The following is a 27838-nucleotide window of genomic DNA, read 5'->3' as shown; positions in this document are numbered from 1 at the left end:
CTTTGCCTTAGCTTCGGCGCATGCGCTCGATAACGGAGCCGGCTTGGGGTGTAGGAGGTGGAGATGGCTCTGCTCATCCCGCTTCGGTTCTCGTGGCGGCAGCTGCCGGCGGCCGGGGTCCCCGTGAAGAACTTCGGCCTCAGGACGGTGGCCTCTGGCGCCTCTTTCCCGAGTGGTGGTGGCTCGGTCAAAGCCTTCAACATCTTCGATCGGGATTTGAAGAGGAAGCAAAAGAACTGGGCGGCCCGGCAGCCGGAGCCGATGAAGTTCGACTACTTGAAGGAGGAGGTGAGTCTGCGAGACGGCGCGGAGGGTGGTTCAGCGCCTGGACTTCGGGTCCCGGAGCTCCGGCTAGGACCCGAACGCCGCCACCTCGCCGTGTGACCTTGAGCGGCCGCCCTGCCTGTCTGGGCCTTTGCTGTAATCGCGCAGGGGCCGGGCGCCGGTGTTTGCAAGGTGCGATTCATTCATTCATTTATTCATGCCCTTGGCAGATAGTATTAATACTTGAGTTACAGGTATACCTGGGGCAAAGCAAGACCAATGCCCTCAAGAGATTTCATTCTTGTGAGAGACGAGACAGTAAACAGAAAAGGTAATTTCAGCTAATGAAGTAAGGCCAGGTAGTGAAGTGAAGTCGTAAAGTGACTGCACTGATCGGGGGCAGACGACGAGACAAAACTTTAATCAAACTGGGGTCTGGGGGATGTCGGGGAAGCCTTGCAGGTAAAGGGAAAGAGGAACCCAGAGGCCCTGAAGCCTTTGGGCCTTGTCAAGGCCTCCAGGAAAGCTTCAGTGGGAGGTAAGGGAGTGTCCAGGTCAGGAGGGCCTTAATGGGTAAGAACTTTGGATTTTCTTCTCTCTCTCAGCTGTACATTCCATGTGGTAATTTCTGGCCACATGCAGCTTTTGATATGTCCCTTTAAGATGTGCAGTAAGTGTAAAGTACAGTGGGTTTCAGTGAATTAATATGAAAAAAGGATGTAAAATATTTCCTTAATATATTTTTATATCAATTACACATTGAAACTCTATTTTGATGTTTTGGGTGAAGATCAACTTCTTTCCTCTTTTTAAAATGGCTACTAGAAAACCTTTGGAGAAGGGCATGGCAATCCACTTGCCTGGAGAATTCCATGGACAGAGGAGCCTGGTGAGCTACAGTCCATGGGGTCACAAAGAGCCAGACACGACTAACACTTTCAAACACTTTCGCTAGAAAATCTGAAGTTGCTCATGTGGCTCTGATTGTTTTTCTATTGGCCAACATGGCTCTAGAGTCTAGAGGAATGGGAGGCTGTTGAATGGTTTTCAGCAGTGAAGTGATGGGATCTGGTTCATCTTTTAGGAAAATTCATTAAGATGAGTTAAGATCTCTGATTTGTCTGTGCTGATTTGAGAGACCTCCTCCTCTTTACCCAGGTGGACTAGGGACTTGAGCCGGTTTCTACTCTCTGGACAGGCAGCACAGAGCTCAGGCCTATGTAAGCACTTCTTCAGGGATAGACCAAAATTGAAATCAAGTGTGATGAGCTCTTTGAAGCCATTGCAGCCACTTTCTGAGCTCCTACTTTGGGCAGAACCCTGTGCAGGTCCTGGCAGATCAGATGATTGACTCTGTTCTCAGGGTGACACATATAAATATTTAGAAGATGTGAGTTTCCAGACACTCTTTTCCAGGAAAGGCACCTGGATTACAGCTTGACTGAGGCCTCACCATTGTTTAGGACTAGAATTAATGAGACAAAGTATATGAGAGTCTGTTAAAATAATAAAAGGTTTTCATATCAGTAGTGATGCACAAAGTGGACTCCTCTGGGAGTCCACTCCCACTTCCTCCCTGCCTCACTTCCCAAAGAAAATACACATATATTCTGTTCTGAACTTTCAAGTCCTAGTAGAGACTCTGCAATGTTTACAAGGGGGTGAGTGGAATGTGGGGAATATTAGTTTCCCACATCTTTATTCCTGCTGCATGAACCTAGCCCAGCAAAAGCCTTATGACCTCTTTTAAACTGGATTGGGATTGAGGAGGTTTCTTTAGGTGTGGCAGACTTCTAATTTGCAGATGTTGCTCAGAAAAGCTATTTATCCATTTAGGAGTTCCACAAAATTTGTTAATAGTTACCAAATAATTAGTTTTTGTTAAATGATCACTTATACATTGATCTGTAATAGTCCCCAGCTAACTAATTTTTCACTTTCACGTATCTCACACTAATATCTGTGGATGATATGCTTGTTATGTTTCTGTTGCTTTTTTTTTTTAATTAGGGTATCCTGTTGCTTTTTGTCTTTGCACTCTTGCAGCACATAAACTATAAAGTTATAGATATACAGAATTTAGTCTTCTTTCCTTAAGTTGACTTCTGAGGTAATTAACTCAATGTGTTTCCTTGGTTATTTTTATTTATGATGTTCCTATTCAGAATTTTAAAAGTTGCTGAGGTCAAATTAAAAAAGGGATAAAGGGAACTCAACATGTTGAAATATAAGTAGCCTATGGATTGTTGATTACTGGGGAAAGTGTTAACTTCTCTGTTAAACATACTCATCTTTACTTTTGTACATCATTCATTGCCTCTTGTCATCTGTCAGGTTGGAAGTCGGATCGCAGATCGAGTGTATGACATAGCCAGGTAAGTGATGACTGTCATAATAAAATACAATCAATTTCCCTGGTGGCTCAAATGGTAAAGAATCTGCCTACAGTGAGGGAGAGCGGGGTTGGATCCCTGGGTTGGGAAGATCCCCTGGAGGAGGGCATGGCAACCCTCTCCAGTATTCTTGCCTGGAAAATCTCACGGACAGAGGAGCCTGGCGGGTTGCAGTCCATGGGGTCACAAAGAGTCCGACATGACCAAGCGACTAACACTTTCACTTTCAACACAACTTTTGGAGACTTAAAAAGTTAAATGCTTTCACTTTCACAGGTAGCAGAAACCCCAGTTACATAGTGGCTTTGCTCTAGAATTGCTCTGTGATATTAGCAAATCACTTTTTGTGCTTTTCTTTATGAAAGATATCCATTAAATTAGACCAATATGAGATGAATTTATTACATTTGTCTATTTTTAAAAAGGGAAATTTCGCTCTTTTGTTCGTCTGAGGGGAGGGCCGTTGGCAGGGGTCTGCGGTACGCCACTTCAGTGAGGGGGCTTGACAGTGGTCACCTGGCTTGTTGCTTTTCTGGTCGCCACTCCCCAGCTGGCTGGACAAGACCCACCAGTAGCGCGGCACCGATTCCTCTCGGGCTTGTGGGCGCTGCTCTGAGCAGCATCATCCTTTATACCAGAAAGCTGGCGGACACTATGGTGAAAAGACAAAAGAAGAAGAAAGTGGAGGAGGTGCTAGAAGAAGAGGAGGAAGAGTACGTGGTGGAGAACGTCCTAGACCGCCGAGTGGTGAAGGGCACAGTGGAGTACCTGCTGAAGGGGAAGGGGTCCTCAGGTGAGGATAACACATGGGAACCAGAAGAGAACCTGGATTGCCCTGACCTCATTGCTGAGTTTCTGCAGTCACAGAAAACAGCACACGAGACAGATAAATCAGAGGGAGGCAAGCGCAAAGCTGATTCTGATTCGGAAGATACGGGGGAGGAGAGCAAACCAAAGAAGAAAGAAGAGTCAGAAAAGCCATGAAGCTTTGCCCGGGGTTTGGAACCAGAGCGGATTATTGGAGCTACGGACTCCAGTGGAGAACTCATGTTCCTAATGGAATGGAAGAACTCTGATGAGGCTGACCTGCTTCCTGCCGAGGAAGCCAATGTCAAGTCCCCGCAGGTTGTCATATCCTTCTATGAGGAAAGGCTGACGTGGCATTCTTACCCCTCAGAGGATGATGACAAAAAAGATGATGAAAATTAACTTTCTTGAATACCAGCCCCTGTCACAGCTGACTGTGGGTTTCAAGTGGGGAAAGGAGGAGTTCTACTCATCTTGACACCATAAAGGTGGCTTGAGAAGATGTCCTTTGAAGAGCCAGTATAGTTTCTGTGCCCTACAGCAGCCCAAGTGCTTTAAAGCCGTTCCATGCTGTATAGTTTGCACACCCATCCCGGTGGAGGGGAAGGAGGGTCAGTGTTTCAAGGCAACCCGTTCCGAACTTTGCTTAAAAAAAAAAAAAAAAGCAAAGGGCCCTCTATGAAGGACAAAATGCAGAATGGGATGTGGGAGAGCAAGAGATACTGTAAATCTTCAAAGAGCATCTCCACAACCCACACAGCCTTCTTCCCGATAGTGTTAACTCTGCATTTTTACAGCGTAGCATGTGTGTAGTTTTTGGCTATTACTGGTGTATTATTTGGGGTGGGTGGGGTGGGGTGGGAAAGAAGGGAGATGGGTTGGGATCATTTTTGTTAAAATTTGGGGAAATGGTGAAACAAAAGAACAAACAACTAATGATGATTGGGTTCTGTGTCTAGAATATTGTATCCTTTCAAAAAATGTCATTGGCAACCTAAATGAGGACTGTGAGAGACTGTTTAAAAGCTGTGAATGCCTGAAACTTAGAAGCCAAGGTATTCCCTGCCTGAGCTCAATGCTATTCCCAACAAAGGACTAAGAAGCTACCAAAGTTGCCATTTGGGGGATGGAAACTGGTTGAGGAGGAAAAGTCTTGTTGGAGTGTATACACAGGCAGATCATTCTGTCTCAGAGGCGCTACTTATGAAACTGACAAGAAGACCCTTTCTTTTCCTGTTGTGAAGTTACCAATATCAGCTTCTCCATCCAAGCCACTGGTGAAGTATTTAGGGAAGGGCAGAGAGTGGTATAGGAGGTAAGTGAGTAGGGAAAGACAAGAGCTGGTGCTCATAGGGTGGAAAACTCTTGGAGCCTCTGTTTTTTGAACTTTGAAACCATTGGTGGCAGGGTTCAGTCACTGACAGCACAAGTTCAAGAGTTGAATGATTTCAAAAGCCCTGGTCTCAGGAGGAGATTTAATTTTCATACTGGGGCAGTGGTTCACTTTAAAACAAAACAAATTTTTTAATCCTAAGAATTAACTAAAATCCAAAACGCTGTCTTGAGTCATGAGATCCATCAGTTGTTGACATGGTCTTGACCCGCATCTAGAACTCCATTGTAATTTTTAGGCGTGTGATAGGTTTTTGTGGAAACTTGTTTAAATGTAAACTTCATATCAACACTGTCAGTTTTTTGTCTTAATAAAACTATATAGATTTATTAAAAAAAATAAAAATAAAAAGGGAAATTTTGTAAAATTGCAAACTCTTGCTATCATATTTTAGATATATTCCTGGCTACTTGAAAGAGTCATGGGGTGAATCAGTTTCATAAAATTAAAGAAAATTCTTCATTGTTGCAAAAACCACCTTAATTTAATCTGCTTCATTAGTTTCATTATTTTAAAAATCTGAAAAGTAGCTAATTCTTTATGGTGTAGTCATTCATTTGTCTGGAGAAGGCAATGGCACCCCACTCTGGTACTCTTGCCTAGAAAATCCCGTGGACGGAGGCTGCAGTCCATGGGATCTCGAAGAGTCGGACACGACTGAGCGACTTCACTTTCACTTTTCACTTTCATGCATTGGAGAAGGAAATGGCAACCCACTCCAGTGTTCTTGCCTGGAGAATCCCAGGGACGGGGGAGCCTGGTGGGCTGCCATCTATGGGGTTGCACAGAGTCGGACACGACTAAAGTGACTTAGCAGCAGCAGCATTCATTTGTCTGGATTTTAGGTCATTTGCGATTTAATAAATGAAACATTAAACTTTCCAAATCAGATTGAATTTTGTAATCTTTCTCTGTCATAATACTCAGCAAAACACAAGTCTGTGGAGAGGACTGTGATTGCAGCTAAAAAAGCATGTCTTAAAATAACAGTTAACTCTTTGGAATTAAATTATTAAAAATATCAATCTAAAATGTCTTACACTGATCTATTATTAGCAAGAATAGCTTATTGTCAACACTGATCTTATGTTCAGATTTTAAAACTAACACAGAAGATTATTAAATGTCTTATTTGTGCTTTCTGAGGCTCACTTAATACTGTTAGAACCCATGATAATAATATTAGTAACTCCTAACTAACTGTTGTTGAACATTTGTACTGTGCTAAATACTTTACATGCTGGATAAAATTCTCATACCAGCTGCATTTTATAGATGGGGAAACTGAGATCCAGCAAGATTAAATCTCTTGTCTGTGGTCACAGAGCCAGTAAATTGCAAGCCTAGAATTCTAACTCATGTCTTTGTGATTGCAAAGGCTGTATGCTCTCCAAGGCCACACTGCCTCTGTTCAGTCAAGACACAGGGCATTAGGTATATTAGACGTTCTCTCGCCAGTGGTTCTCCAGCTGTGTACTGGTGTTCTATACTTGTGACATAGGTTTTTAACAGAAATTGCAAAGGGACTCTCCATTCCAATAGGAAAAGTTTTATTAGTGCATGAAGTTTCTGTAAAAATTGTCACAAATTTTTCATAAACCTATGATCCACAATTGGATGTGTAAAGTGATTTAGTATGAGATGGTATGTTTGGAGGAGACAGCATAGCATAGTGGATAAGAGTTCTGGTCAGGCTTCTTTCCGACTGAATTCAAGTCTGACTGCTGCTTATTAGCTGAATGACCTTGGACTGACATACTTAACTGTACACTTAGCCCACGGCTTTGAACCTGATAAGATTTCCGTAAAAGTTAGCTGTTATTTAGTTGATGGTTTGTTTGGGTTTTAGTTTATCGTGTTATATTTCATAGTATTTTACATAGTAATTTCTAAGTTGTCTGCTGCCTCAACAAATTTGAGAAATAGGGATAAGTAGTAAGTTCTTGATAGGTATGCCACATATTTTCATGTTAATTGCATTAACTCTCTTCATTCTCTGTCTGAGTATATTATCAGGTTGAAGTTGTTGTTCAGTCGCTGAGTCGTGTCTGACTCTTTGCCACCCCATGGACTGCAGCACACCAGGCTTCCCTCTCTTCATCATCCTGGAGCTTGCTCAAACTCATGTCCCCTGAGTTAGAGATGCCACCCAACCACCTCATCCTCTATCATCATCTTCTCCCCCTGCCTTCAGTCTTTCCCAGCATCAGGGTCTTTTCTAATGAGTCAGCTCTTCACATTGGGTGGCCAAAGTATTGGAACTTCAGCTTCAGCATCAGTCCTTATAATGAATATTCAGGATTGATTTCCTTTAGGATTGACTGGTTTTATCTCCTTGCAGTCCAAGGGACTCTCAAGAGTCTTTCTCCAACACCACAGCTCAAAAGCATCAGTTCTTCAGCGTTCAGCCTTCTTAATGGTCCAATTCCTATATACATGACCACTGGAAAAAACCATAGCTTTGACTAGACAGACCTTTGTCAGCAAAGTAGTGTCTCTGCTTTTTAATACGCTGTCTACGTTTGTTATAGCTTTTCTTCCAAGGAGGAAGCATCTTTTAATTTCCTGGCTGCAGTCACTGCAGTCACTTTCAGTGATTTTGGAGCCCAAGTCTGTCACTGTTTCCATTGTTTCCCCATCTGTTTAAGTACCTGCACTAAATCAGTTCTTCAGATCCATGTCGTGGAGCACCCTTGTGGAAAGCCATTCATTGTGAGGCCCTGGGAGTGGCTTGGCCAGACAGCCTTGCCATTGCCAGTGTGTTCTCTGATGGAGACGTCTGGTGAGGTGAGGGAGCAGGCAGATGATAGGACTTTGAAAGTTGTGTTCACGAGAATCTTTTTTCTTAAGAAAAATTTGTTTTTAGTAATTACTTTATGGGCTGTATTATTATAGACAAAGCATAACTCCTGTGTCTGTTTTTCAGAGATTTCCGTCTCGCTTTGGATGTTGGTTGTGGAAGAGGTTACATAGCAGAACACTTGAATAAGGTATATTTATTCAATGACTTAATTTACTTGGAGAAATAAAATTGGCCAATTTTGAGGAAAAGCTTTCTTAATTCAGTTTGTATCATATTTCGATTTTGATGACATCAGAATTGTTCATTTGGTTTTTTTTTAATTGCTTTTTTAAGTGATAGAATCAAAGGTTGTTTTATGTCTACTCCTGTGTTTTTTCTTAAATGAGTTTTTTCTTTGAATCCATTTTATACAGTGTTCCCACTGGTAGTTTCTCTAAGTCTATATATGATACATTGTGTGTTATTCCCACTTTGTTCAATTGTTTTTTATAAATCACAATAAAAATCACATTGACATTCATTTGGGACATGTGATTAAGCTTATTTTTTTAATCTATGGAAAGTATTTACTTCATCATTTGGTTGGACATTTTTGTGTGTGATTAAAAATAAATAGTCTTTATTAATGTCTATACTATTTTATTTTTCATTTTGTAATTCAGACCAAAAAACATTCATTAATTGTTTTAGCCTCTCTATATAGGACACTATGCTGGACACAGATCAAAGTGGGATTTCTATATCAAATCTACTTAAGAAACAGTGTACACTTGAGCCAAGATAGGGGAGGGGTATGTGATGAATCTCTGAAAATACTATAACTGATAATAATAAATGCCATGGAATTGGTGCAATGATTAAACTGCAACAGGAGTCAAGGGAAAGGAAAAATCAGTGGAGTTCATATGACCAGAGACTTCTGAAAGGCACAGAATCTGACCCGAAATTTGATAGAATCTGGATTGGTGCTCATAGCGACTGGAATTTAAGGCATGGCTGGAGGGAAGGCGGAAGTGGAAAGCTGTCGGCTGTGATCAGCGATGCTTAAGGAAGGTTAGTTTGGGGATGGTGTGCAGGAGGGATTGAAGAAGACAGAGTATAGAGAAATGGACCAATTAGAGGGCTGTGTCAAAGGCAAGTGTAGGCGTGAGAGAGAAAGGCCAGCCACCAATGTGGAGACAGCAGGATATAAAGGAAGGGATGTAGAGAAGACCTGGTAGAATCTACAGACCTTGGTGGAATAGGTAAGCTCTCTGGGGCCAGTGTATAAAAAGGAATCTTCCACACTTGTGTTTAGGGGTGGAGGAATGAGGAGGAGCTAGCAAAGATGCCTGGAAAAGTAAGATATGCTTGCATGCTAAGTTGCCTCAGGGTGTCTGACTCTTTATGACCTTACGGACTGTAGCCCGCCAGACTTCTCTGTCCGTGGGACTCTCCAGGCAGGAATACTGGAGTGGGTTGCCATGTCCACCTTCAGGGGATCTTCCCGACCCAGGGATCGAACCCACATCTCTTATATCTCCTGCATTGGCTGTTGAGTTCTTTACCACTCGCGCCACCTGGGAAGCCCAGTAAGATGGCAAGTGTCTTAAGACAGTGGCTTGTAAGACGAAGCAGAAATCCACTGAAGCCAGTTCGAATACTAGGACATTCATTGCGTAGAGGCTCTTGCACCCCTCAAGGATCTGGAAGCACAGCCAGGCCTCACAAGGGTGGGGACTTCGACACATCAGAGTGGAGGTCCTGTTCACGTACTGCACGGCTGGCTTCTCCCTCTGCCCGCCCCCCGCCCCGAGGTCTGTCCCTGGTGTCCTTCAGGCAGAGCATGAGATCGGAATGTGAGACCCGGATACTGAGTGTGCTGTGCCTGCCTCCTCCTGACTGGTGAGCACTGGCTGTTAGCATCTTTTCCCCACTCTGTGTTAGGGACATTGCTTCAACAGCTTCAAGTCAGCCATGGTGGGAGTTATACATTAGGGAGGTTGGCAAATGCTACAAAGCAGGGCCTAACCAAAGCCAGTTGTTACACATTTGCCAGCCTTCCCCTGAGGTCTACACGCTCCACCAAGTCTGGGAGCGGCTGCCCCATCTCCCAGTCTCTTAGTTGAAATTTTCAAGTGAGAGGCAAGCAGAGATGATCTGACCCACCTAATGTTCACCCCTCGCGCTGATGTGCTGGAGCTGGCTTTCGAGACAGACCATTGTGCACCTCTCTTCCCAGTGCCCCGCTGACAGCTTGTCTTGGTAGCATGAAACCCACCATTGTCGGGCTGGTTGCACTGTGGAAATCATCAGACCCTGCAGCTCTGGGCACTTTTTTTTTTTTTTTTTTGAGGGCCATGGTTAAACACGTACCGCATACTAGTTTCCCTCTGCTCATCAGCAGCCTCCACATAGTGGTGGGGTGTTGAGGTAAGGTAGCCTTTCCACGCTGTGGGCAGGCACCTTCTTCTCGAAGTGGGTAGGGTGAAGTAGAGAGGACTGGCGTTTCTCACAGAGAAGGGAAAGCAGGGCAGAACAGTGCTGGGGGTTTCTAGGAGGTCGTCAGGAGTGCTGAGCCTCTCAGAGGTCAAGTGCAGTAGGACTGGGAACAGGGGGAACAGCGGCCGTAGCTGGTGGGTCGGTTATGAGTGATTTTTACGAAGCATGTGAATAGGGCAGTGAGGGTGGAAATAGATCACTGAGAATCTAGGGGCACTCCGCGAGAAGTAGTGCTGTGGCTTACAAACAGGACAGCCGTAAGGGGGGTGGAGGTGAGGAGAGTTTCCAAGATTGGGAAGCTTATTCCCATTGTAAGGTGAGGGAAGGAGAAGCAGGAGAGAGAGACTGAAGACTGGAGAGGTAGGGGAGGAAAGAGCAGCTTCCTGGGGAAGCGAGAGCACGGTGGAAAGTGGCCATCTCAGCGAGAAGTATCTTGGTGCCCTTTGCTTTGGGAGGGAGGAAAGGACGTGTGAAACAGAGGGGAGTGTAGCCACTGAGGCCGCCCAAGCATCTGTGTTTGTTAGGGCTTTCTTTACTCTTTGCAATCTCTTTGACTAACAACCAAAGGCAGGAAAACCATTCCAGATCTTCTGTGTCACAAGAATGAGGACTAGCTCCTAGCGTATTATGGAAAAGTTACCACGTAAAACCTGAACCCAAAGATGGTGATTATTCACACCTATGTTCTCTATTTTATTAAATACTGTTAAATATGTTACATATAGGGTTGGCTGCATAGATTTAATTCCATGTGACATAATATATGTTATTAAAGGTGTTTGTCTACCATACTAATTATATGCAGAAAAATACCCTTACAGAGCTGAAAATTAATCAAATTATCACTTTTTCCTTCAGCAGTTTCAACAGTTGTTTTATTTGTTACTGGGTTCTTTTGGTTGCCCGTCTTTTTGTATTATCTAATCAACTTTATTGCATTGCAGGAAACTGTTGGAAAGTTTTTCCAAACAGACATTGCAGAAAATGCTTTGGTAGGTAGCTTTTCAATACTATTGATTTCTGATCACCTGGTTTGGTTTTTAGTTCTTTACTTTTTATTTTTATTTCCTTCAGAATGAAGTGAGTTCTTTTTTTTTTATTTTTTTTTCTGATTATACTACAAATGAAGAATTGAACAGTGTAGGAAATCTAGAGGGAAAGGAAAAATCACCATTAACCCCACCACTCAGAGATAACTGCAGGTGACATTTTCGTCTGTGTCTTTGTAGATAGACAGCTGTGTCCCCGTCACAGCTCTGTGCAGACAGTGTTATGCTAACACGCCATGCTTTTGTATCAGGGATAGATGCACACACACACAGTATTCCAGTGTGGGAATATTCCATGCTTTATTTACTAAATTTCTAGCTTCTCAATAACCAGCACTGTGGTGAGCATCTTTATATCAAGCAACTTTCTGTGTTTGATTTATTTTTCTCCCTGGGAATACACTCCCAAGAGTGGAGTATATGGATCCATTGATGTTCACCTTTCAGTTTTTAATATCCATCTCTAGACTGCCCTTTGAAGACAGAACAACAGCTTTAAATGAAGGCCCTCCTTTCCTCCTCCTCGTTGGCAACACCAGGCCAGTTATTTTGTCTTTGTCAGTCTAATAGGTGGGAAGTAGAGTTTCGTCCTTTTTATTTGCATTTCTCCGATTGCTGAGAGCAACCAAACAGCTGTTGATATGTTTTGGCTGTGGGTATTTTTTAATCTGTGAATTTTGTCAGCAGTTTTGTGATGTGCCTGTCCCTTGCTCCTTTCTCTACCTGGCTGTTCTTATGCTAGGTGGTTTGTAAGAACTTGTCTTCTGGGATGTTCATTTTTCTTTGTGTATTTTGTAAATTTTTTCCCAAATATGTTATTTACATTGTTTATTGCTCTTTAGAAGTTTTTTACTGGTTTATCATTAAGCATATCGCTCTTTCCTCTTATAGTTTCTGGTTTTTGAGTCATGTTTACGTTGGCATTTTCATCTAAGAGTCTAAAGTGTGCTTTAGACTCGTACCATATTTTCCTTGTACTTTTTTGGCTTCGATTATTCCACTGAGACTTTCAGCTTTCTGAGGTTTGGTTTGGTGTGATGTGGTTATCCCATTTGTTTTTCCAAACAGCTAGCCATTTTTTCTGGCCAATCTTAAGTGCCATTTAAGATATATTTTTTTAGTGCTTTCTCTTTGGCTGCTTTTTTAATTTTTAAGAACTAGAAACTTTCAAGTAAATATAACATAACTTATGTTTAACAAACAATGATTGTGTTAATAATTAAGATGTTATATAAATGTGTTTTTGAACTTTTATTTTTAACCTTTAGAAAAATGCCTTAGAAACAGAAATTCCTACTGTCAGTGTTTTAGCTGATGAAGAATTTCTTCCCTTCAGAGAAAATACATTTGACCTGGTGGTTAGCAGTTTAAGGTTGGTAATCCATTTGTACTTTTAAAAATATATGTATGTTAAAAATAGATACACATGTGTGTGTGTGCCAAGTCGTTTTAGTCATGTCTGACTCTTCGTGACCCCATGGATGGTAGCCTGCTAGGCTCCTCTGTCCATGGGATTCTCTGGGCAAGAATACTGGAGTGGGTTGCCATGCCCTCTTCCAGGGGATCTTCTGACTCAGGGATCGAACCTGCATCTCTTCTGCATTGGCAGCTGGGTTCTTTACCACTAGTGCCGCCTGGGAAACCCTCAAAATAGGTATATTATTCTCTAAAGTTATAAAGTAATATTAAAGGTTTCTCCTATAACAAAAGGAGGGTTATCCCCTAATATTTTTATTTTAAAACTTATATGAAAACAGCCAGTGAATTTTTTTTCTTAAGGAGTTTATTTTTTGGCCACTGAATTCAGGATCTTAGTTCCCTGAGCAGAGATTGAACCCGGGCCCCCTGCACTGGGAGCATAGAGCCTTAACCACTGGACTCTACCAGGGAAGTCCCAACAGTCAGTGAATTTTGACGTGCAGTTTCAAACATGCAAATTTACACCTTTTCTGTGGCTTGCTATATTAGTGATTCTTGTGCTAATTGACTATACAGATTAAGTTAAAACAGATATGTGTTTTCGTATTTTAGTTTGCACTGGGTGAATGACCTTCCTAGAGCACTTGGACAGGTAAGACACTTGGTGCTGTTTCTAATAGCCTGTGTTATTTTGTTTATTATTAGCAATTTTAGACGTGCCTATTTTTACACAGAAACTTAGAGATGGTTTCTGTTTCACATTTTTGACAATTGGAAATGGAAGTAAATCAAAAATTTATTATCTTCTGTGGGCTGGATACACTTGGTACCCTTTGGCGTGTTAGGAAGTATATGGGTGACTCCCCGCTCCCAGAGAATTCTATAAATGTAACGATGGAGATGTTACTAAAGTTTTCACAAATATTTAAAACTTATTCAAAATAGTATTGCTATCATAAGAAATTTTATGTGTGGCTTTCTTTTCTGCCTTAATTGTCTATAAATTTTTTGTGAGTAGGAACCCACTTGTACTTCGCCCATGCTTTATACTAAGACATTGCTGATAAATGTCTGTTGGTTGATATTTATCAGCAAACAGGTAAAGAAGGGGTGGGTAAAAAGCATTCTGTTCAGAGGAGAGAAGGCGATCACTGTGGCTTGGAGTGGCCTAGGAAAGCTTCGAGAGGAAGACATTTCTTGAACAAGGCCTCAAAGGACAGGTCATATTTGGAGTGGGCATGCATTCCAGGAAGGCAGGATCCTGGGATAGATGGGATGTGTGAGCGACTGAGAAGCCCAAAAGGACAGAGAGGAAGCCTGGGGGAGGAGAGTTTCGTGCCAGGTGTAGATGAGGGATATCGGGACCAACTTTAGAGGACCCAGTGACGGGGTAAGCAATTGAGAGTTTATTCTTTATGCAGTTCAGAACCACTAGCGCATTTTGAAGAGGAAAGTGACATGACTAAAAAGCTGGTAGGCAGGAGAATAACTACCATATCTTACGCAGGTACGGTTTGCCAGTCACTCTGCTCTGTTCCATGTATATGTGAAATAACTCTGCAAGGCAGCTTCATCTTGCTGATTAGAAAAATGATGCGGAAAGTCGGTTAAGCTGGAGAGAGACTGTGTCTGTGGTCCAGGCATGAAATAAACTGAACCCAGGTGGCAGCTGTTCAGTCGCTCAGTCGTGCCTGACTCTCTGCAACCCTGCAGACTGGAGATAAAAGGAAGAGAGGGGTCCTCAGGACTCTGCAAAGTAGGAATCAACAGTTTGGTGGCTGGTTAGAGCTGAAGATCGAAGAGAGGTCAGGAGTGAAAACTTGCCTTCAAGTTTTGAGTCTGGATGACTGGAGATAATTAGTAAGAGTAGGGGAAAAGAAAACCCACTCCAGTACTCTTGCCTGGAAAATCCTATGGATGGAGGAGCCTGGTAGGCTGCAGTCCATGGAGTCACTAGGAGTCGGACACGACTGAGTGACTTCACTTTCACTTTTCACTTTCATGCATTGGAGAGGGAAATGGCAACCCACTCCACTGTTCTTTCCTGGAGAATCCCAGCGACAGCAGAGCCTGGTGGGCTGCTGTCTATGGGATCGCACAGAGTCGGACACAACTGAAGTGACTTGGCAGCAGCAGGGGAAAGAATGGTAACGATCAGATAAAGGGACTAGAAGATGGTAATTAACAGAAATATAGCAGCTGGAAAGTGGAGTTGGTTTGAGAATATGTGTTCTGTGTATGTTGGATGCCGTGGGGAAGAGCAGCGGGTACGTTTGCCAAGAGACAAATGTCTATGGCACTGCCAGCCAAAAGATAAATATAGGATCCTGGGAAGCTGTCCAGGCTCAAGGTAGAGATTGGGAAGTCATTCTTGTGAAACCTACGGGAACTGATAAGCCCTCTGAGGTAGAAACAAACTGATCATTTTAGGTACTTTAGTTCTATGAGAGTTTGGTGCCAAGAGAAGGAAGTAACACTGAAGGGACTGAAGGAAAAAGATTTTTATAGTCAGTTTGCTTATACACTGTTTTATATAAAATTGCTTCATAATAATTTAAATATACATTCAAGATATATAGAGTAGCCTACCATGATGTGCTGGAAGAAGGACAAGCTGGAATCAAGATTGCTGGGAGAAATATCAATAACCTCAGATATGCAGATGACACCACCCTTACGGCAGAATGTGAAGAGGAACTAAAATGCCTCCTGATGAAAGTGAAAGAGGAGAGTGAAAAAGTTGGCTTAAAGCTCAGCATTCAGAAAACTAAGATCATGGTATCTGGTCCCATCACTTCATGGGAAATAGATGGGGAAACGGTGGAAACAGTGTCAGACTTTATTTTTTGGGGCTCCAAAATCACTGCAGATGGTGATTGCAGCCATAAAATTAAAAGACGCTTACTCCTTGGAAGGAAAGTTATGACTAACCTAGATAGCATACTAAAAAGCAGAGACATTACTTTGCCAACAAAGGTCCGTCTAGTCAAGGCTGTGGTTTTTCCAGTGGTCATGTATGGATGTGAGAATTGGACTGTGAAGAAAGCTGAGTGCCGAAAAATTGATGCTTTTGAACAGTGGTGTTGAAGAAGACTCTTGAGAGTCCCTTGGACTGCAAGGAGATCCAACCAGTCCATCCTAAAGGAGATCAATCCTGGGTGTTCATTGGAAGGACTGATGCTGAAGCTGAAACTCTAGTACTTTGGCCACCTCATGCGAAGAGTTGACTCATTTGTAAAGACTATGATGCTGGGAGGGATTGGGGGCAGGAGGAGAAGGGGAAGACAGAGGATGAGATGGCTGGATGGCATCACCGACTCGATGGACATGGGTTTGAGTAGACTCCGGGAGTTGGTGATGGACAGGGAGGCCTGGTGTGCTGCGGTTCATGGGGTCGCAAAGAGTCGGACACGACTGAGCGACTGAACTGAACCATGATGTGGGTTCGGATTTACTTCAGAGTTCACCTTGCCCTATATGAAAGTAAAGTCAAAACTAGTTACAGACTGTAGTTCCAAGAGTCATTGAGTAAACATCTGTGATTCTGGAATTGTGTCGCTACTGTTTTGTTTAAGTTACCAATTAAAAATTGTTTTTGTTTTACAGCTGAAAAATAAGTTGGTTACTTCTCCTTAACTCTGGGTGTAACTAAATTAATTGATATGTTAATATTTAACTAAAATGTTACTGGGCATTTTAGTTGTGAATCATAATGGCTTCCCTATAAATCAGCCTTTTCTGCTTAATAAGCCACCTCAACTTCGTGTTTTAAAAAAGTAAGTCACGATTTTGTGAGTTAGGGATTTGGGCTGGACTTAGGAGACTCTTCTGGGTCTGGCTTGGTTCACCCGCATGTCTGACCTGGGGGTGGCTTGTCCCGGAGCTGTCAGATGGCTTCAGCTGGACTCCTGGCTGATCCCTGCATCTCTTCTTGTCATCCTTCAGCAGGCCGGCTCAGGCTTGTTCACAGCGGGGCCCGAACATGGGGCTCCTGGAGAGCAGGTGGAAGCAGCAAGGCCATCGAGCCCACTGCCATGCTGTGACTTGCTCTGCATTCTTTGGGTCAGAGCAAGTCGTGGGGCTGGTCCAGATTCTCCTCATGGGGGCTGTTACAAAGTGACATGTCTAAGGGCACAGATGCAGGGAAGACAGTGATTTCTGTAACCTACCACACTTAAAAATCTTGTTCTTTCAATATTTTACTGATGGAAAAAGTAAGTTTTATCTATTATTAGAAAATTTGAGCGCATATAATGTATTTTATAGATATTAACACTATCAGTGAATGTTTATCTGTCTTTACAATAATATCCTGCAGAGCTTTTCTGATAGTTGGTTGTCTTAAGTATTATTGATTAAATTATCTGGTTTTTAACTTGACAAAATAAGAATGGTAATCATGAAATATTGATCTAGATTCCATGTATTTATTCTTTTAACATTTTTGTGTCTGAAATTTTGAATCATGTTGTTGTTTGTATTTATTACAGATTCATTATGTTTTGAAACCAGATGGAGTGTTCATTGGTGCAATGTTTGGAGGTGACACGCTCTTTGAACTCCGGTGTTCCTTACAGTTAGCGGAAACAGAAAGGGAAGGGGGCTTTTCTCCGCACGTCTCCCCTTTCACTGCAGTCAATGACTTAGGACATCTGCTTGGGAGAGCTGGCTTTAATACTCTGACTGTGGTAACTATCAAGAGAATCGAGTAACCCATTAAGCACACGGTTCAGAAATACTCTGTCTCTTTTTATCTTGATTGACACAAGGTAGGAATGTAAAATTTTTAGTATTTATTACCTAAATAAGTAACTCAAAAAGAGAAAGTACCTCAGTTAGCAGGGAGGCTATTTTCTAAGACATGCTTGTCCTTGAGCCCCTTACATCCAGAGTGGGTGTACCACGAGAGACAGAGCTTCCCCGACGGGCGGAAGGAGGTATCAGGAGCGTTCACAGCACGGCCTCTCCCACCAGCTCTCAAGGAAAGTGGTGTCGTGTGAGGCGGAAGTGAGGGAATGTGCCTTCGTGAGGCCCAGGGTTAGATCAGGTTAGACAGGCTTAAAATTAAAATAGCTTTTTAAGGAGGTGTAGTGTGAGTATATGTCATAAAATCAGCCCACCAAAATGGCTTTCATGCCCATCCATGACAGAAAGCAAGGGGCACAGGCTAGCAGGGCCCCTGATGTTGGGAAGGGGCTGTGAGGGGAGGGGAGAGACACCAGACTAGGAGGCGGCACAGCCCCCGTGGCGTGATGCGAGGAGCTCGTGCCTGGTCAGACGGCTCGGTAGGAGTATTAGAGGACTTAAAGGTTGTCGCCCGTGAGGAGAGAAATGAAACTTCTATCCTGAGTCATCAAAAGAAGGCTAAATTATGCTAACAACATGCAGTTTTCTAAGTTGTAAAGTGGGTTATGTGTTCTGGAAAGATTCCCATTGGTGCATGATCTTCTCTATAGTTTATAAAGTTAGAGGGTAATTTAATAATAAATTTATGCAAATTTGTTCCTGGAGACATATACATTGTCTCCAAAGTGCTATTTTAACATTGTATCCTGACTAATTTTCAAAAACTTCTATACAAAAAAGCTTTCATATAATCAATTATGCAGGTTTATGTTGCATATAACATTAGATATATTACTTTTATACTGCAATGGATTTTTATTTTTAAAGTGAAATCAAGTTAAATTAATATCATATAATTATATTTACATATATGACCCTCTTAATGAATTTTTTTTTTAATTAGTTGGCATTCTAACTGAAACTCATCTCCTTTTAGAATCATTTCCAGACTAGTATATTGGGAGAAAACTGTGAATATTATCCTCCATCTTGATTTGAATAAGACCTTTGACAAGGCTATTTTGGTACTCTTTTGATTGATAAGGAGATGGTGCTTTTAGTTGGTTTCATTGAAATGTTTTCACAGGATATTGTTTAATGGTAGGCATCAGCCTAGAAGGAATCCTTTTTTTTTTTTCATCTTAAAATCTCTTTTTAAAAATAGTTTCCCAATGTAGAAAAATATATAGAAGAAATGGACTATCCAGAGATGATCTTATTAAAAAGTGCATATACAAGTTAATCCATGCATGTGTTTAAAGGAAAAAGAAAAACACTCAGAGAGAGTAACACAGCGGGTCTAAAATGAGTGGAGGTCTCCTCCTGCCTTCTGACACCTCACCCCCTGCCGTCCCTCTCCACATGGATGCCTTTTGTCAACTGTCTTGTTTGTCCTTTCAGACATACTTCCTCACAGAGTGGAGTGCAGTTATATCGCTTAAACATACATATACAACAGTACATATACTCTTTTTCTTTTTTCTATATGCAGTCTTCTTTTTCCCCCTGTCAATAACATGGAGATCTTCCACTACAAACATATACCTACCACATTCTTTTTTGACAGCTATATAGTATTTCAGGCTTCCCTTGTGGCTCAGCTGGTAAAGAATCTGCCTGCAATGTGGGAGACCTGGATTTGATCCCTGGATTAGGAAGATCCCCTGGAGAAGGGAAAGGCTACCCACTCCAGTATTCTGGCCTGGAGAATTCCATGGACTGTAAAGTCCTTGGGGTCGCAAAGTGTCGGACACAACTGAGCAACTTTCACTTTCACTTTTTGTCTAGTATTTCATTGAATAGGTACACTTTATTTAACCTCTTCTCTGTTAATGGACATTTAGATTGTTTCCAGTTTGTTTTTTATATTCTTTCAAACAATGTTGCCATGAATTTTCTTTTACACATAATCTCGGCAGGTCTGTCAAATTGCTGAGTCAAAGAATATGCATTTCAGATTTTGACACATAAAATTACTGTCTATAAGGTAGCATTAATTGACATGCCTCATCAACAGAATATGTTAATTTCCTGCTTCTAAGTAATTTTATGTCTCTAATGTTAAAAAAAAATGGTAGCTGATCATTTTGTTTTACGTTTCTTTAGGAATTAAAATGGATATTTTTGATAACTGTTCTTTAGGGTTTTGTACTTGATTCTGTGCAACATTAAGTCCAAAATTGAACAATTATTAGATAAAGCTAAGACCACAAAAAGATCTGGATGCTTCAAAAGTAGTGCCAATAAAATAAAGTTTGAGATACATGCAGCATTTTGATAGCACAGTTAGGGGAGAAAAGGAAGTGTCGTATATTCAGGGTTAGTTTCCATTGTTGACAGACTCCTACATCTGAGTGGCTAACACACAGTTTTTATCAATTCCAGCCATTCTACTTGGGCAGCTCATGTCCATTCTGTAGTTGTGCCATAGGGGCCTTGTGTCCCCTAAGGTCACTGACCCAGACGTGCCCTGGAAAAAGCTCCCTAGCTGTTTATTACCTGCCTCCACCTCACTTCTCTTTTGCCAGAAGAAAGATGTGGGGCTGCGAAATGTCCAGGAGTACCTGGGTATTTGGGGAGCATCAGTGCTCTCTGCCGCTGTCCCAAAGGTGAACTCCTGCATCGAACTTCAGAAAGAGCGGGACACCATTGCTCACCAGGTCACTCAAGAAATAAACTTTGTGTGTCCAGCTGTGAGTCCATTCCTGAACTAGTCCTTGCAATGCTGCTGCAGCACTGGGAGTAGGATGGAAGCATCTTGGGAGGTGACCCTATTTGACTCTGGGTGTCACATTTAGAGAGAGAGAGATTAATATAGACTATGTAGAGAAAAACAAAGTTGGCATGTGTAAGGATCTACAGATTTTGTCTAGAAGCCTAACCCTTCCCCTAAAAAGTTATAGTGTCCTGGAAGACTTTTCAAAGACTGGAAGAAAAGGGTAGTTTACAGGGTACAGAACAGACTTTATTTGTGTGAATCCCAAGGAGAGAATGAGAGGCAGTCGATGGCATTATAGGATGGTTACTGTTATAATGGCAAGCATTTACCCTGCAATTTGAAATCTTTGTAAATCAAGTGTAAGCGAGATAATACCTGCGAAGAGGATCGCAAAGATTCCTGCTTACTGTGAGAGATTGGTCTGGGGAATTTCTGCAACTTCTCTAATCTAGATTCCTGGTAATGAATGCCAAATGAAGATTCTGCTTTCTTTTTAAATAGGACACTGATGAAATTCAAGTTAACTATCCTGGGATGTTTGAGTTGATGGAAGATTTACAAGGTAAGACACTTTAAGGAATTTTTAGGCCCCTTTTGAGAGTCATATTTTGCGAGCTGACTATGGCAGGCACTGGGGCCAAGCCCTGGAGATACGCTGGGTAAGGAAAAAGTGGACTGTCTTGATGAGTTTTTAATACAAGCTGGGTGCAGCCGACCTGAGGCAGCAGCCACAAAGATAAATGTTAAACTAGACTTGTGGTAGGTGCTGTGCAGTAGGGGCACTTGGTGACTGCCCACGAAAGGCTGCAGGACTTCCCTGAAGGAGCGTGTGAGGATGGCGGGACACCTCAGTGACTTTCTTGAGCAGCGCTTGGCAGCTCGGATCCAGGCACAAGAAAGCAAGTGTTGGCTTGCTGAAGGACTGGGGGTTGCCAGAGGGTTAAGTGGGCTAGGTCCCGATCTGGCAGAGTCAGTGAAGTCCTGTCTGAGGAACCGATGTCTGTGCCCTCAAAAATGAAGTGAGGCCACTGGGCGAAGCAGGAAGAGCAACATGTGCAAAGGCCCTGTTGCAGGAAAGAACATGCAAGAACTGAAAGAGGGGCATTTTGGCCAGAATATAGGGAGTAAAAAGAGAGGACTGGAAAAAAAAAAAAAAAGAGAGGACTGATTAAATTGGCAGGATAACGGGGGCCTTGTAGCCTTTGTTAAGATGTGTGTCTTTTTCTTAAAATGCCCCGTGAGATATTTTATTGGGGGAGGGGTCATGATGTCAGATTTGTATTTTTTAAGTGGATTGGCAGATAAATGAGTAGGGAGATGTTGCTGTGAAGCTTCCTGAGAAATGACGGTGCTTTGGACTCAGGTGGTGACGGTAGAGATGCTGAGAAGTGAATGGATTCGATTCAGGAGACGTTTAGGAGATAAACGTGATAGTTCCTGCTGATGCATTACATGTGGGCTGATAAGGAGAGAGGCGTTTCAAACATGGCACTGAGTTTCTAGCTCTGACAGGCAGACAGATGGTACCCTTCATTGATAGAGAAACAGTGGAAGACTGTTGAATTCACGCCTGGGCATGTTGGGTTGGAAATGCCTCTGAAATCCCTGCGATGAGACATCAGGCAGGTGGTTGAATGTGTATGTGTAGCTAAGAGGAGGCAAGTGGACCAGGTAAACGTTGCAAGTCACTGTGAATAGCTGGTATTAGAAGCAGTTGCTTGAAGCGAGAAGAGAAAGTGGCCTGGTCCGGAGCCTTTAGGAACCTAACGTGCAGTGACTGCGTCAGAAGAGGATGAGCCTGCAGACACTGAGAATGTGTAGCTAGCAGGGTGCTAGGGAGAAACAGCAGAAAGGGATCGTATTACCTAGACTAAGAGACCCTAAAGAGTTAAAGACAAAGGAAGTGTCAAACGCTGCTGGAAGCATGGTGTGGACTGAAAGGAAAGCCCGCTGACGGAGGATGAGGAAGCTTCGGTGACCGCGGGGAGCGCTCTGCTGTCCACGTGGGCGTGGTGGGAGAGGCGGAGGGAAGGGGATAGGTTGACACGTGTGGAGGGGGCTGGTTCGGGCAGCATGCATCTGTCTTCTCAAGAAACTTGATTATTCGAAGAAGAGGGGAGAGAGGGCAAAGTTTCAGGTGTGAGTTGGGGAGAGGAATGGGAGATGGGGTGAAGTTTTTTTATGTTTCGTCTCAAGACTTGCATTTATTGAACAGTTGATTAGAAGAACCTAAGTGCTTCCATAGAAGAGGTGACTCTAGAAGAGACAGAGAGGACAATTAATCAGGTCAGGTACCCGAGAAGGTGGAAGGGGGTGAGATAAAAGGGGACAGGCCCACATGGAAGGGAAGAGGGACAGTGCAGTGGTCATGGGTGTTTGGTTTGATAGCAGTAGGTCCCCATCTGATGCATCGATGCTTTCCATCAAGCAGAGTGTAAAGTCGTATACTGAGATTCAAAGGGTCAGAGGTTTGCAAATGAGTAGAGATTTGATATAGTCACTGTAGAGAATAGGAAGGTGAATGGATCAGAGAGAGTTATCAAGTTTGAAGGGCGCATTTGAAGTTGGTCGAATGCATCTGTGACTTTCTCTGACAATAGCTGGCAGCCGGGGACCTGGTACAAACGGAGCCATATCAGTCTGGCTTGGGTCTTTACTAATTGAGAGTAACAAGAAGACAAAGGCAAAAGAGAATTCCAAGAGTGTAACCGAGGTCATAGGGCAGAAATCTAAGCTGGAAGAAAAAGGAAGTAGTTAAAAAAAAGAAGGGGGAGGAGGAGCTGATGGACTGGAAGAAAGTAGAGGAGGTCAGAGGATGATCGTAGTTGAAATACATGAAGACGCTTGAAGGAAGGAGGATATGGTCAGAAAATGGGATGTTTGGACTGGTGATTTTAGAAGTGAAGCAGTTACAAGTGCTGACTCGTCCAGGACACATTACAGGTGTGATGGCAGAGGTGGCGTGATGGAGAATCCCGCTGCTGGTAAGGAGACTCAGAAGTCTTAGAGGCCGTGGTACTTGCCAGTTAACCTTGGAGTCCTCCAGGGTGGTAGCACCACCTGGGGTACAGAGGGAAGCTGAGCCAGGTGCCAGACCGTTCGCTGAATCAGAGGAGGGCCTGGGAGCCTGATGTCCCACAGCAGGAGTGGGAGAGGGGGCTAGCCAAATGGTCTGGGTCTTCACGGAGCATAGGTGTTCGCCGAGGTGTTCAGTAAAATGCACCAATTGTAACTGTACAGATGCCTGTATTGTCAAGTATTATATAAACCACGGACTAGTACCTTTTCAGCCCCTCAAAGATTGCTTCATGCCCCTTTCCAGTTGATAACCCCTCCCCTTCCCTCCCCCTGATGGTTTCAGTCATATATTTTGAGGAACTGTTGCATAATATTCACCTTTAATATTGGCTTTGCCAGTGTTTCTCTTTACTGTAAAGCCTTTTACACAAATCATGTCTTTTAGTCTTTAATGTTTCTTATTCTTAAGAGGATTAAGAGGAATTATCTAAAGATAACTTGTGAAAATAATATTTATCAAAGTTGATAGAAACATTACCTGGTTGATTTTATATTCGTTCACTCACTGTTTATTGAGCATCTACCATGTGCAGCCGACTGAGCCAGTGTTGAAATAACAGCTTCTGATCATAGGGAACGTATGCTTTAGTAGAGAAAGAGACACACAGAGATAGACATGTGCTATTAACTGTAAAGTGGGATAATTCTTTTTACAAAGTGCAGGGAGAAACACAGAGAAAAGTCCCTAAGTCTGCTTAGGGAATCAGGGATGCTTCTGCAGAAGAGGCAGCACCTAAGCTAAAATGAGTTCATGATAGAAGGAAGGGGTGGGTGCCCCTCTGGGGGTCGGGCCTTGCATTCCAGGCCAAGAGAGAGGCCTGTGTAAAATCATGGAGACTCCAGAGGGGACTCTCAGCCTCCACTTTCCTAACTGGGAAACTGCATCTTAATTCAGCATTGCTCAAATATGTAGAATGGGAGGCTGATGGGAAGTGACATAGGTGAGTCCAGCAGAGGCTTTTCTAGACTTTATTAGGGGAGTGCTGCAGTCTGTTGGGAGAATTTTGTGCTGAGGAGGGACAGTCAGATTGATGTGTGAGCAAGCTCACCCTCCAGCATCGTTTATGAGGCCTATCTGTGAGGAAGGGGAGACCGGCTAGCATGGCTAACCCCTCCTGTGTGGCATGAGGAGACTGGGCACAGAGAAGTGACTAGCCCAAGGTGAGGTGCTTGCTTAAGTGCTCGAGCCGCATCCTGAGATGTCGGCCACTGTCCCCTGGAGAGCCCCGAGGCAGCTGGCGTGGGAGGAAGGGCAGTCGAGGGGCGAGTGCTGGAGGGGGCGCTCGGCAACTCCCAGGGGTGCTGCTCTGCCGAGCGGAAGACGGTGCTACCTCCCCGTGGGTTTTCGGCATGTTACATCACGTTACACTTTTTTCTTGGCGGTGGTCCTGTTTCTCATTTAAGCTGCTATTATTAATTCACAGAAGAAAGTCCAGAACATTGACCTAATTTTGCAAAACAAGTTGCGTATCCGCCAAGGAACACATGAGAAGTTTTGGAGGCTTTCACAGTAGTTTTAAGGTAAGTTCAGTTGTTATTTTTTTTTAGACAATACTCAGTATTGTTCCTAGTAAACCATAATATATTAGACCTTTTTTTAAATAAGCAATTGAACTTGACCTTAAAAACACTTTGAGAGTCTTAAACAGTTACCTGTTTCCCAAATCCTTCTGTTATCCCAAAGCCCAGAGCCAGTCAGAAGACCCCAGATGTGTTTCCTGGGTAGTCTCCAGGAAAGGTCTACCAGGCTGTGTTATAAAGGTGTTAAAACTTGAGTTTAATAGAGCTAAAATGACTTTGCCCCAGGTTATTTAAGGGCCACAGCTGGAATTATGATCCCAAAGTCTAGACTTCGTGTGCCACATGACACTGCTTCTCTAGAGAGAAGATTCTCATGTGAGGGAAGGGTAGGTGTCCCCAGCAACAGTAACACATTAGTGTCTTTGAGTTTCTGTATCAGAAAGCATCGTGCCTAATAATCTTAATTAGTATGTCCTTATACCAGTTCTTTGCACTTCCCAGGTGGCGCTAGTGGTCAAGAAGCCACCTGCCAATGCAGGAGACGTAAGAGACATGGGTTCAATCTCTGTCTGGGTCGGGAAGATCCCCTGGAGGAGGGAATGGCTACCCACTCCAGTGTTCTTGCCTGGAGAATCCCCGTGGACAGAGGAGCCTGGCGGGCTACAGTCCGTAGGGTCACAAAGGGGTCGGGCACGACGAAGCGACTTAGCACGGCACAATACCAGTTATTTAGAAGGCATTTAGAATTTCTGGTGCGTTAAGTACTTCCGTTAAAATAATTAAACCTTTTTTTCACTGGTGTGGCCTCTTACTGTGTCAGTCGTAGCAGACGGGAAGTTAAGGAGAAGGGAAAGCTCCACAGCACCATTGACTGTCAGCAGCAATGATCCTTCCAGCACCGGTCCCAGTATGCCTCTGGTCTCTTGTTGCGGTTGATGGTCATTATGTGGGAGAATTTTTTTATATTGGATTGTGTCATGGGTTAAAATGTTAGTGTTGGGAGCCTTTAGAGATCATCTAGCCTGGCCACCTTGAGGCCCCAGAGCGATGGGTCTAAGGTCATCTAGCTACTTCATGACCGCAAGAATAAGATCCACCCTCTTCTTCATAGTGATTCCTCTATTAATGCTAGTTTGTACACTATGTCTCTTGTTCTTAATGAATTGGGACTGTTTTACTCACAGGATATGGGACATGGCTTTTAGTATCAGAGTTTCATTATTTTAGGGAATAATAAGGACATCTAGGGATTGGAGAAAGCCAACAGATTTACTCATTCCATCTAATCTGTTGATTGTTTTTCATAAGGCCATTGGAAACCTGGGAAACTATTACTTTTAAACAACTAAAGAACATTGACATTGGGAATTTTATTGGTATCTCTTCTGAAAGTAGAAAAACAAAACTAAGAAAATGCTTTTTGATCATATAATATATAGAGAATAAATGTAAAGGGTTTTTAATTTTGATTCTTTTAATTTTGCAAGCTAGTTTAAAATGTGGGCTTTAAAAGTAATTTCATTTGTATGCATTAAAAATATTAAATATATAACATTAAATTTTAGTGAACAAGAAGAGAACATAATCCTCACTTTTAGCTATCAATTTGAAGGAAAGAAATCTAAAAATAAGTGTTAAAACATTAAGAAAAGTGCCCCTGAAAAGAATGCACATAATTGTTTCCTAATCTGGGATCAGTAAAATGTTGTAAAATCTGAAAACACGTTTTGGTACGACTTGAGTCTTCAGGCTTCCTTGGTAGCTCAGCTGGTTGGTAAAGAATCCACCTGCAATGCAGGAGACCCCAGTTCAATGAGTCTTCAAACCCTCTTCCAGGTTTCACGTTCATACTTAACATTTATGGCTTAGAAGGAGTGAGGTGTTGCACCAATGTCCTGTCCTCCTTCAAAGAGCCGCTGAAAAGGGCGTGAAACGTGGCATCACTAGAGAGACCCTTGCCGGCTCCTGATGACCCACCCGGGGGGCTTGTGGCCTTGCTTTGGCCCAGCTGGCTTACCATAGTCCATTGCTGCCACATAGAGTGTGCTTATGGGGCTTGCCTCCTGAAATTTGACTTGTCTCACTACCCAGAAGCTTCAAGTAGCTTTGTCTGAGGGTCACTAACTATGATCTGAGAGCAAAATGAGGTTATTTATCTTACATGACTGTCAGAGATGAGGGACAGGTATTCCGTTGGATGAGAGAAGATTAAATCTGTGCTATTGAGCGGCTCAGGTATTTGCTGAATCATCTCAAACCTCTAGTGTGTTTTTAGGGATGGGTGAGAGTAACTGTGCTTGGAACAGAAAGGCCCTCCTGCACCGAGACACGATGCTGGCAGCTGCCGCGGTGTACCAAGGTAAGGAGGCCGCCCGTCCTCCCAGCCGGGCCTCGCTGACCTGCCCGTGCCCGTCGTCTCTATCCCCTAAAATCGCACTGCTCTTTGTAAGGCACCTTCAGACTTCTTGTCCTTCTCTCAAACACAGATCCTGTGGCTGTGTATCCTTTTCCCCCAAGGCCCTATTTCTTTACTGTCAGCTTCTCAGTGTTAAGGACTTTTTCACAAGAGCCTTTCTCAGAATCCCATGAGTATTCTAATGGTCATTTCTCTTTTGGAGAACATACTTTTTTGGAACAGATTTTTTTTTTCCCCCTACTTGCATTTTTTTCAGACTTTAACCATGATTTGTTTTTATAGAAATGTACAGAAATGAGGATGGTTCTGTGCCTGCCACATATCAGATCTATTACATGATAGGATGGAAATACCATGATTCACAGGTATTATTATTAATAGTGATCACTTTTCTTCCTGGGTTGATGTTTCCATTTTCTTTTTATTTATTTACTTAGGGTGGGGGATTTTTTTTTTTATATAAGATAGCATTAAAGGGTTTAATTAGAGCTATAGATATTTATTCATAATGTCCTTCATGTTTATTATTTTCAGGCGAGACCAGCTGAAAGAGGTTCAGCAACTGTATCATTTGGAGAGCTTGGAAAAATAAATGATCTTATGTCACAGGGGAAGAAGTCACAATAAATATTTTATTCAATGTTAATGTA

At 42.8% G+C, this 27838-nt stretch overlaps 1 protein-coding gene and 1 pseudogene across 2 annotated transcripts; both read left to right on the top strand.

Moving 5' to 3' along the window:
* The first annotated feature begins 8 nt into the window (after window positions 1-8).
* On the top strand, window positions 9-27838 carry NDUFAF5 (NADH:ubiquinone oxidoreductase complex assembly factor 5). 2 transcript variants are annotated; one of them, XM_043478967.1, is made up of 11 exons: window positions 9-288; window positions 2599-2639; window positions 7784-7847; window positions 11086-11133; window positions 12459-12562; window positions 13222-13261; window positions 17100-17297; window positions 20675-20735; window positions 27048-27131; window positions 27471-27553; window positions 27723-27838. In XM_043478967.1, the coding sequence occupies exons 1-11, from the start codon at window positions 64-66 to the stop codon at window positions 27813-27815; spliced, it is 1041 nt and encodes a 346-aa protein (XP_043334902.1). In that variant the 5' UTR covers window positions 9-63; the 3' UTR covers window positions 27816-27838. The 2 variants fall into 2 exon arrangements, with proteins under 2 accessions (XP_043334902.1, XP_043334904.1); XM_043478969.1 differs by lacking the exons at window positions 9-288; window positions 2599-2639; window positions 7784-7847; window positions 11086-11133; window positions 13222-13261 and having other exon boundaries at window positions 12460-12562.
* Window positions 2842-4338, top strand: LOC122448056 (annotated as a pseudogene).

This window comes from Cervus canadensis, chromosome 10, assembly GCF_019320065.1.
Source record: "Cervus canadensis isolate Bull #8, Minnesota chromosome 10, ASM1932006v1, whole genome shotgun sequence".
In the NCBI taxonomy this organism is placed as follows: domain Eukaryota; kingdom Metazoa; phylum Chordata; class Mammalia; order Artiodactyla; family Cervidae; genus Cervus; species Cervus canadensis.
This window is presented reverse-complemented; position numbering and strand designations above follow the sequence as displayed.